At 37.6% G+C, this 11,818-nt stretch overlaps 1 protein-coding gene across 1 annotated transcript; it reads right to left on the reverse strand.

The window, feature by feature from the left end:
- Positions 1 to 270: 270 nt before the first annotated feature.
- On the reverse strand, positions 271 to 11,563 carry cops8.L (COP9 signalosome subunit 8 L homeolog). The gene is given in 7 exon segments (NM_001094333.1): positions 271 to 2,234; positions 2,699 to 2,761; positions 3,655 to 3,762; positions 5,277 to 5,409; positions 8,350 to 8,398; positions 11,216 to 11,286; positions 11,451 to 11,563. Coding segments are annotated over 7 exon segments (582 nt in total). The 5' UTR covers positions 11,529 to 11,563; the 3' UTR covers positions 271 to 2,154.
- Positions 11,564 to 11,818: the final 255 nt, after the last annotated feature.

The following is an 11,818-nucleotide window of genomic DNA, read 5'->3' on the forward strand; positions in this document are numbered from 1 at the left end:
CAAAAACTGTATCTCCACTGTGCTGGTAGATCTGTTTGGGACTCTACTGAACTACATACAGAATCCCATTTTCCTCTGTCAGCAGCTCTGTATTCTCTCTGCCCTCCGATTCTGAGCCGGAGAGGGCCAGAAATTTCTCCATAGACCCGCCTGCAGGTTACAACTTGACATGAAGCTAGCACAGAAGAGTCTTGAAAGCTAGTGTTCAACCAGTAACTACAGCATGCAATTTTTGAAAAATGTAGATAACACAAGTACACACATCTATAGTACTGACTAAACAAGTTTTAATATGACATCTAACAAAAGAGGGACAACAATTCTTATTAACATCCATAGTTTAGATATAGCAGTTATTCTGCAGTAATCAAACCTCAGTCTCTTAAGCACATTTTCACATGCAGATCTGCCACCCAACTTTCCCCAAGAAAGGCTGCAATGATAACATTTCTTTGAATGTCTACAAGTAAAATCTGTTGGAACACATTTAAAGGAGTGTTCACCTTTAAATTAACTTTTAGTGTGATGTAGAGAGCAACATTCTGAGATAATGTGTTGCTTGTTTTCTTTTTTTTTTGTTATTTGTGGTTTTGAGTTATTTATTCAGCAGCTCTCCTGTTTGCAATTTTAACAATCTGGTTGCTAGGGTCCAAATAATCCTAACAACCATGCACTGATTTGAATAAGAGATTGGAATATGGATAGTAGAGGGCTTGAATAAAAGAGGAGTAATACAAAGTAGCAATAACAATATATTTGTAGCCTCACAGAGTATTTATTTTAGATGGGGTCAGTGATCACCATTGAAAACAGGAGTCAGAAGAAGGAGGCAAACAATTCAAAACTGTAAAAATAAAAAATGATGGCCAGTTGAAAAGTTTCTTAAAATTAGCCATGCTATAACATACTTAAAGTTAACCTAAAGGTGACAACCATATTATAGGTGCCCACACACAGGTAGATATTGAGCCACTGACCTTTCTTGACAAAATAGTCAGCCCATTGGCTGAACAGGACTTGAACCTAAAGCTTTCCATATCTACATCTGATCTTGCTTGTCCAGATAGTGAAAAAGTGCAAATGGACTGCATAAGCTTGTGTAAGCAGTCCGGAGTCATACTTGGGCCATCATATAAGGGGGACTTGTGGAGGGATAGTGTAAATCCCTCCACAAACGTATCTAAGAGATTGACACCAGAAAACTTCAAATTTACCTCTGGGTCCAGAAGTTACAGCCCAGCTGCTCTGCCGACCTGCCAAGATACAAATACATGCACTAGGTGGCAACATGCCGATAAAAAAACATTGCATGGTTTGCTAATGTCACAATTATGCATTTCAAGTGTATAAATAAAATCCTACATAATATTTATGGACTAAACCAATCTGTGACAATAGATAAAGACTTACAAGACTTTATTTAAGTGGCCACAACTCCCTGCATCCCATCAACAAACAAAACTTACGTTTTGTTGGCAGCTATAATTAAGCATTTGTCTGTCTTAAATATATATCAAATATCCTTTTTAATGAAGGCTAACTAATCTGTTCTTAGATACAGAAGGGTTAACATTTGCTAGCATCTTTACACCAGACAGTCATTGCGTCTCGGCCTCACAGTGTGAGAAGTGCCAATAGCTTACATGTCATAATCGCTCTCCCAGATGAATTCTCACCTTGAAAACAGTTTATGGAATACGACACAGGTCTATATTTACAGTGGGCAGCATCTGACTTTCTTACTTATTCATGGGGGGAAAAAAAATAAATCATCTCCTTGGCCGAAAGATCAAGCCTCGCTATGTAATTTACTGGTAAGACGAGCATCCCACAATTATGACATAAAACTAAACAGCAATTGTTCATATACAACTATGCAGTATCTTAGCCATTTTATTGTCAGAGGGGTCTGTAACAAATTGTACTGTACAGTTACAAGGCCCTGTGCCAGTAAAAGGGTTCACAAACACAGCACCCAAGCTAACAGAATGCCCCATGTTCTCCCATCTGTGTTAACCCTTTTCAACTTCAGACATGAGTTCACACAGTAGAGAAAGTTCAATGACCAGGATGGGTGTGGGTTTGGAGGTGCAGAAGATTTCACTCTGCCAGCCTCCTGTGTCTGCTCCTTTTGATGTTGAAGTAGGAGGGAGTTTAGTTCTCTAGGAAAGCCACGTAGTCAGTAAGTCTGGCCAGCTGCTGTTCGTTGGGGATCAAAGACAGGGGCGCCGAATCTATGAGCAGAGCAGAAAGAGAATTTACACTGGCCAAAGCACCTCCTACTGTTGCAGTACAGAACTTGATGCTCCCTCTAAAAGGCTTAATAGCTTTAGGAATGTATCAACTATATATGCTACATTAACTTATTCCTTCTTTAGTCCAGGAATAGTGGAAGTGTTGGGAGGAAAAATATTATTTTTATCACTGTATTACACAGCCACAAAGACTTTTACTTACTGTAATAGATGTTGGAAATGCATATATTTTTACCAGTACATATGCAGGTACCATTTTACATTTGCAACAAGTGTAAGATTATGATTAAAAAAGATATGTACATGTTAGAAAAGAATCTATATGAACATTTTATATAATCTATATACATAATATGAATTAAGGCATACGTGATCATGAGATTTATACAATGCCAGAGTATTGCCTGCACCAAGAGATCTTGTGGAACTGCAGCACCACCTACCTGGCTTTTTGGGCATTACCATCCGAGTGGCTGAATCAGCCTGCCATCCCTGTTCTAACACTCCTGTTGACAAAAAAAAAAAACGAAAACCATTAAATTGGGAATACATCGGTCATCTGAGTATAGGGGCGCCTCAGCCCACCCAGCTGAGGATAATCACATTTTCTCTATCCAAGAGCAAAAAAAAAAAAAAAAATTATATGTATATATATATTTTTTTTTCTCTATCCTGGTGATACAATGCAAGAAAAGCCAGCTGATTAACAGACCTGTCTTTGCTGGAAAAATCAGTTTTTTGCAACACTGTTTAAAAAGAAACAGCCAGGAGTTAAGGAAACACTGCTTTCACTAGCAATTGTATTTACAAATAAATAAAAAAAGGATTCTGTTACGATTTATGGTGTCGTTTTTATTTCTAAACTACACGGTTTACATTACAAAGAATTCACTCCTGGACCAACAAATGAATTTTTTTAGCTGTAATAATAGAGACAGCACTTCATGGTGGAACTGCTTTCTTGTTACCTTCCGATTGTTCTGTTGATAGGCTGCTGGGGGAGGGGGTGCTTTCCCTTCAACGTGCAGTGCAGAAGTAAAGAGTGACTGAAGTTTAACAGAGCAAGTAAAATGACTGAAGGCAGCTGGGAAACGGACATCTTTAGCCCCATGCCAGATTTCAAAGTTAAATATAAAAATAAGCTCTTTTGAAAATCAGATGTCATTGCAGTATTCTGCTGCAGCCTGGGGTTGTGACTGATATACATGTGAGGCCTTAAATAAAAAGGGATGAGGACAACAGACTTGTAATGGGCCAGTAAGCCTACAATCTATTTGCTTTTAGGTTGATTTGTTAAAGCAGTGCTGTGTTAAGTGAAATCTTATTCTCACTGCTCCCATAACAGATGAACTTCTATAAACCTTCAACCAAAGCTGCATTTTATTACAAATTCACACACCTTTAACAGCCTCTTCTACAGGAAGGCCAACAAAAGATGCAAAATCATCTACAGAAATTGAGGTATATGCCTGGGAAACCAAGCCAAATGCCCGCCTTCGTGTTGCATCTGTGGGAAAAAAAAATAATATATTTGTTATAAGTATTTCTTTTACATGTACTATTATTCATATCTTATATTTAAAGGGAATGTCAAGCCAAAAAACATTTTTTACCCAATAAAAGAAAACATCTCTTCTCTCTTCTTCCACCCCCTCACTATAACCTTAATTTTCTCCTCAACCCGCCTTTTTTTGTATATTTAACTCTTTGCATTACTTTTCTTTCATCATAGGCCACCCCTTTAGACTAGAAGAAAGGAACTTTCATTTGAAGCAACGTAAGGGGTTCTTCAGTCAGGACAGTGAGGTTGTGGAATGCACTGCCAGGTGATGTTGTGATGGCTGATTCAGTTAATGCCTTTAAGAATGGCTTGGATGATTTTTTTGGAGAGACAGAATATCAAAGGCTATTGTGATACTAAACTCTATAGTTAGTATAGGTATGGGTATATATAATTTATGTGAAAGTATGGATTCTGCATTTTCATTTGGAGGAGTTGAACTTGGACGTTTGTCTTTTTTCAACCCAAAAATTGTGCTTTGTCTTCTGCCTTCAATATCTCTTCATCAAACTTCTTTACTCTGGACTTCATTCTCTCCAGCTCACTTACAGTTTTATGCTCACTGACCGCTTTGGCATTTCTAGTCTGTATACTGGCCTTTGTCTCTGCAAGGGCTGTGTTGCCTTGGACTGGTACAGAACCCCAGAACATCACATTTCTGCCCTGAATCTTTGTTAAGCTTTAGTTCTGCTTTAAATGAGAAGGAAAGACCTGTTATAATTGGGGGTGCCAAAAGTTAGGCACCCCCATGTGATCACATTTACTTACCTGAAACCCTGTGCTGGTTCAGGAGAAGCTGCACTGGCCCAGGATTCTTCCTTGGGAGTGCCTAACTTTTGGCACCTTTAAGTAAAAAGGACTTTCCTTCTCCTTTAACGATTACTTTTCCTTTAAAAGGAGAAGTAAATATGTTTTCTCCATGTCCATTCATTTGTCTACACCCCTTCCCAAATTGCTATATTTTAAAATCTTTTGAAAATGTGAATGGTATTTTAACACACTAACACAAAGAACTTGATAAGCACTACTTACTAATATCCCCTTTCGCACAGGGTCTTGTGCTTTTTTGAGCTTCACTATCTGGGCCATTTTTCTTATATAAAGGACAGTAAAAACATCACCCATGGAAGTTATAAGGAAATGTGTGTAGATCTACATACACCCTGACTAATGAAATGACTAACAGAGCTGGTAAAGATGATTATCCCTGGAGAATTCTCTTGAATCTGTAATTAAATTTGTGATGCCTACTTTGGAAAATTATGAAGAGCCCATCTAAGATCTATTGGTGTAGGAGAAACTCCTCCACTATCCCAAGTTGAAGCAGGTGCAAATGCAGTGTTATCCACAAGGCAAGCGCACCCTATCTTGCCAAGTTACTCTATATTTTTCAATCAGAAGTAATTGTGCCTGCATAAAATCTGACTAAAGCACACTTAAATGTCAAATAAGGGTTATACCTCTTACAGCCTCCATGATTGGCTGAATGTTCTCAGACCACTGATATGCAGAGATGGATGTGTAGATCCCTGGGAAATCTCGCTGCCAGATCTTCTGTCCTACTTCCCAGATTCCACCCAGCTCAGAGTGGGCCTTCAAAGGTTAAGAATAAACCGTATGAGAACTTTATTGTAATAGTAGAAAGTTATATAAATTATTTTATAACTGGTCCTGGACATGACCTAGAAATGATTTTTAAACCAGTGCCACTATGCTTTTAAAGTAAGTACAAATAGTCCAGGGTAAAAAAAAAAACCATATATAATCATGGTAACTTCACCAATATTCTCTGTAAACTGGACAACATTATTTATTTGTAACCTTACCCTATACAAAACAGAGATCTTACAAGATGTGAAAGTGTTTAATTAGTGGAAATGTTATTAAATTTGATAGAAGCACTGAATGCCATGTTAATCAAGAGCAGAAGAAAAACTAGCATACACACACATCCTTTCAACCAGCTTGAACATTATAACCTCACCAAAGTATTTCTACTTATGCCCTCAAAAATTTTTGTAAAAGAGGTGGAGTGGAGAAGGTTTTAACAAGCATTCAGCGAGTTATATATTCAAAACGATTTAGAACATGAATGATTATTAATTCAGGTTTGAACAGACCTAAGAGTTACACTACAATAACATTTATACTGGTCATATGTTACCTTTAACCCTTTCTCTGCCAGCCAATTTGCAAACTTTAATTGCCAAACAGTTTTTGATATTTTGTGAGCTTTCAGACATGGTGCCTTTACTGAGGAAAGACTTTGTTTACCCTGGTAAACAATTCATTGTTTTTTTGTCAGGACAACCTAAGCTTTCAAAACATACTAGAATTTTTATGCAATTTTACTTCTCTAACAAGATATAGGCTTCTAAGTGTCAAAAAAATTAAAAACAAAGTTTCCATTATATAAACACATAGTAGAAACATCATTTATTTTATGCATGAAAATACAATTGATTTGAAAAGCCCCATGTCTCCTCAACAAACCAATACCAAATATGTTTAGTTTTATGGAGATTTCTGAGTTGTATAGGTCAAACTCCCAGATGTTTTGCAAAGAATGGATTCTGCCTAGTGATGAAAGAAATTGGTTTGAAGCCCAATGTGCATAGGTTTACCAAAGTATGTGGCCTCTAGAGGCCCCAAAATGAAGACACTCCATATGAGCTATAATTTCTGTCATTCCAGCTACTGCAAAATCAGCATATTTACTGCATTTTATGTGGGATAAAACTACAAAAAATACGCTAACCCCCCCAAAGAGCCTTATACTTTCTGGAGGGTACACAATCCTGTGAATCCATTTGAAGACCAGGGGTCCACTGAACAGCTTGATGCCCAATGTGTATAGGTTTACCTTAGTATGTGACATATAGGTGCCCCTACATACCTTGTGCATACTAATTTGATGGTTTAAATCTACACAAATTCATAAACACACCGCCTGATTTATATGTGGTAAAAGCTCCAAAAAGGTTAGACAACTAAAAACGGTGTATTTTTGGAAAGCAAACATTCTGAAGAATGGGTAAATATGTCTTTCTACTCCAAAGTACCAAACTGCAAAGTTTTACTAAATTTCTAAAAATCACCTCAAAATTTTTCAATTTGGCGCATTTATCTCACACAATTTTAATATACAAAGGAAAATCACCCTAAATATGAACTGCAAAGGTCTACTTTTATGCCCAATATGCATAGATTTACGAAAGCATTTGGTGTGTAAGGACCTCAAATGAAAAAACACGCATATGAATTCTCACCTGCCAACTCAGCTGCTGCAAATAGAGCCCCCTGATTGCATATTGTGTGCCATAAGGTGCCCTAATGTACAAAGACCCCCAGAAAACCATATATTTTTGGAAAGTACACATAACAAATCAAAAAATAGGTAAAGCCATCTTTTCTACATCAAACTGCCAAGTTTTCCTAAACCAAGACATTTCTGAAAATTGCCTAAAAATGTTGCAATTTGCTGCATTTATCTAATTTTTTACATACACAGGCAAAGACCTGGCAAAGGTCTACTGAACACTTTGATACACAATATGCATAATGATACCAAAGCATGTGATTATGTACGGACCTCAAATGAAAACGCTGCATATGAATTTTCACACCTGCCAACTCAGCTGCTGCAAAAAGAGCCCCCGTGTATTATGTGTCCCAAGATCCCCTAACTGTACAAAACCCCAAAGAAAACCATATATTTTTGGACAAATCCAACATGGGTACAGTAAATATGTCTTTCTGCACAAAACGACCAAACTGCAAAGCTTTTCTGAAAACTTCTGAAAATCACCAAAAATTTGCTGTAATTTGCCGCATTTATCTCACACAATGTTTTACATACAAAGGAAAATCAACCTAAATATGAACGCCAGAGGTCTACTGAACAATTTGATGCCCAATATGCATAGATTTACCAAAGTATGTGGTATGTACGGACCCCATATGAAAAATGTGCATATGAATTTTCACGCCTGCCAACTGCTGAAAACAGAGTATATGTGTATTATGTGTTGTAAGACCACGTAACTGTACAAAGCCCCCCGAAAACCATATATTTTTGGAAACCACACATTCTGACAAGGGAAAAGATATTATTGTATCTAAAAATACTTTAGAAACAATAATGCAGGGATAAAATTGCAATAAAACCACAACAATTGTGCAAATCAATGAACGAACAAAATAAAGGATGCAACAGCATAATTAGCGACCAAAATAAACCGTGCATCTGCATAAGAACATACCCAGTACGTTCTTGGCAGATAGAACCCCTACCTGCCAGCACATACGCCATACATACTTGCCAGGCAAACGGTTAAGCAAAAACAGAAAAACAAAATTATTGAACCCACTGCTGCAGACTATTACTTTTAAGCATTTTAAATATGGACAAAGTATATATTAGGTTTTGAAAAGCTATAGGCTTCAATTATTACTGATTATTTATTGATGCCCCATTAGATAAGAAGTAGTAGAGCTAAGTTATTACATGAACAACAAGTGTACATTACTTACGGATTTGATTGCTGGTGGGATTCTTTTCCACAAATAACGTGCATTATTCCTAATATAAAGGAAAGTTTCAAATACTATACAGAACTATACAGAATTATTTCATTAAAAAAAAAGGTCACTTTTGTTAATGAATTTGTTCACAGGTGTGCAAACACTGCTATCAATGTTAGATATGCGTTTGGGGTGGACTTTGTTACTTATTCCTTCTGGATTTAGGATGGATTACACTTGAAATTTCAAACATCCCCATATTTTAAAGCAACACTTCTGCAGTACGAAGTATTACCAGTCTTTTGGTTGTTTTGATCCACAATACTATACCTCCAAATCTATATTACAGAACAGACAAGTTTTATGGAGCACAATCTAAAATAAAACAAAACCTTTACTGAAATGTGCCTAGCATTATTCTTATTGTTAAAGGGATGGTTCACATTTACATTCACTTTTCGTTTATTATAGAACAGCCAACTCTAAGCAGTCTCTGATTTTTTTTTTTTTCTATAGTTTCTTTAAGTATTTGCCTTCTTCTTCTGACTCTTTTCAACTTTCAATATGGGGGGGGGGGGTCGCTGACCAATATAAAACAGATGCTCTGTAAAGCTACGTTTTATTACTCATCTTTCTATTAAAGTCCTCTCATATTCATATTCCAGTCTCTTATTCAAACCCATGCATAGTTGCTAGGGTAATCTGGACCGTAGCAACCAGATTAGAGAAACTGCAAACTGGAGAGCTGCTGAATAAAATGCTAAATAACTCAAAATAAATAAAAACAATTAAAACCAATTGCAAATTATCTCAGAATATCACTCCATAAAAAAAACCCTTTAAAACAAATAAATTTTAGCCCAAGCATACTAGGGATAATATGATGTATTGCCAATCCTGTACATAAACATTTGTCAAGTAGATTTAAAGGGACAATACACGCCACATTTCAACACAAGATCAGTTAACAGAATTTGTGCTGAAGATACTTTCCCCCTATTGTTTTAATCAAGAAATATTTAGTTTTTGTGTTATTTCCGGCACTAAAAAGATAGGGAATCCAGTTTCACTTCCTGGTTCTGATGAGTAGAGAAGTATCTGATAAAACGTATTACCGGTATACTGAGAAGCCCTCTAATAATGAGCTTCTGAAAGGCTGTAGTTTAGGGATTGGAGGGAGAAGCACCAGTTTCAGCTAATAAATAACTCTCAGAACAATCTCAAACTGTTAGCAATTCCAAATCTGTCATTTAAAACTAGCTTTCTCAATCACAGCACAGAATACCTGAACTGGCACTGTTGGAGAGTTTAGGGAAGGTACAGAGCTAGCATATTCAATAATGGAGCCTATGTAAAGCCCAGCATCCATGATAACTCTAAAGAAATCTGTTTTGTCTGCAGGAGAGGCCACTCATTCCCCCCACGTTTTCTAATGGGAAGTACCTACTACCACCGAGTACACCATGGCTCGTTCCACATACTTTCCCTATTGCTATGGGCTTTAATTGCAATTTAAAAATTAAGCTAATATGCATTTCTCGAGATTTTGTCAAATGTTATACCTATTTCATGGAACACTGACCAATCAATGAACACATTATCCTAGGCAAGTGGAATGCGATTCAATCAACTATATTACAGGAGGAGTGACTAGCCAAAATCACTTGACACCCGCCAATCAATGGGAAAACTAGCTATGTATTGTAGGGTTACAACAGGCTTGGCCTGCTGTAATTACTACAATCTGCTATCAGTAGTTTGCCTATGTAAGGGCAATGCATTTCTCAAAGGGGTGGTTCACCTTTAAGTTAACTTTTAGTATCTTATAGAATGGCTAATTCGAAGCAAATTTTCAATTTCCTTTTTTATAGTTTTTGAATTATTTGCCTTCTTCTTTTGATTCTTTCCACCTTCCAAATGACCTGTAAGGTTGCAAATGTATTGCTACTTTTTATTGCTCATCTTTCTATTCAGGCCCTTTCCTGTTCATATTCCAGTCTCTTAATTAAATCAGTGCAATGTTGCTAGGTTAATTGGACCCTAGAAAACAGATTGCCGAATCTGCAAACTTAAAGGAACAGTAACACTAAAAAATGTAAGTGTTTTAAAGTAATGAAAATATCATGCACTGTTGCCCTGCACTGGTAAAATTGATCTGTTTGCTTCAGAAATATAGTTCATATAAACAAGCTGCTGTGGAGCAATGGGGAAAATTGAAAAACGGCTATATGGCACAGGTTAAATAGTGGATAACAGATAACACCATTAGACAGACAGAGCTTATCTGCTATCTGCTGTGTAACCCGAGCCTTTTCTCCTTTGAATGGCTGCCCCCATTGCTACACAGCAGCTTATTTATATAACCAATAGTAATGTTTCTGAAGCAAACACAGAAGTTTTACCAGTGCAGGGCAACACTGCGTTATATTTTCATTACTTTAAAACATTTTTATTTTTTGACATTACTGTTCCTTTAAGAGCTGCTGAATAAAGTGTTTAACATCTCAAAAACCACCAATACTTGAAAATGAAAACCAACTGCAAATTGTCTCAGAATAACCTGCTCTACATCATAGTAAACGTTGAATTAATGCTGAACAACCCCTTTAAAAGAAACAAGAGGTGGATTTGATGTAAATGACAGGCCACATGGACACATTCAGCAACCCTATTAGTTTATTTGTGGTGCATGTCCTGTAAATCGTATTCAGGAGTATAGAAAGGCTTTTATTTAACGAACAGGTGAATATTGCGCCAACTGGATGTAGACGTCTAGAGATTCTGTATGTAAATTCTCGAGAATCGATTAGCCCAAAGGTTTCCGTGGTAACGGGGTCAGATATAGAAAACACGTGAATGAAACGAGGACACTTACATGTCATTATGCAGCAAGTACAATGCCAAGAGTTGGCTGTACACCGGAGGGCTGGCAATACCGCCTGGAGCCTGCGAGAACAACGAGACAGTGAGTCTAATAAACATCACAACAGCAACATGGCTTTCTATGGATCCGCCATACAGTGACATATCCACATAATGTCATTCGCCTGCTTTGCGGCTCTACAATGTTACACTCCGCCCCCACGTGAGGCAGCAATGAAGCTGAATACCTCAAGCTCCTGCTCCTCGCACTGTTCCTGAAGCCTCTGGAAAGACACAGGATTTTGCGCCATCACAGCCACTGGCATCTTCACTGTGGGCCCCCGGGTGGCTGCTAGTTCCAAGTGTATAATAGGCCTCGGGTGACGTCGTGAACACGTGACAACGCGCCTCGGGTGACGTTACGAACACGTGACATTTTGCATCTTCTTCAAATGGCACGCATACGCAAAACCCATCTATGTAGGGTTCCCCGGAGCGTTACAATTGAGTTGAGGCGCATGCGCGGCCGGAAATGGCGTAAAGTCACAGGCGCAATGAAAGCGGACGTCAACTCCAGAGGCAGAGAAAGTGCAGCAGAGTTCTTGGAGGAGGGAGA

This window comes from Xenopus laevis, chromosome 9_10L (assembly GCF_017654675.1).
Source record: "Xenopus laevis strain J_2021 chromosome 9_10L, Xenopus_laevis_v10.1, whole genome shotgun sequence".
NCBI lineage: Eukaryota > Metazoa > Chordata > Amphibia > Anura > Pipidae > Xenopus > Xenopus laevis.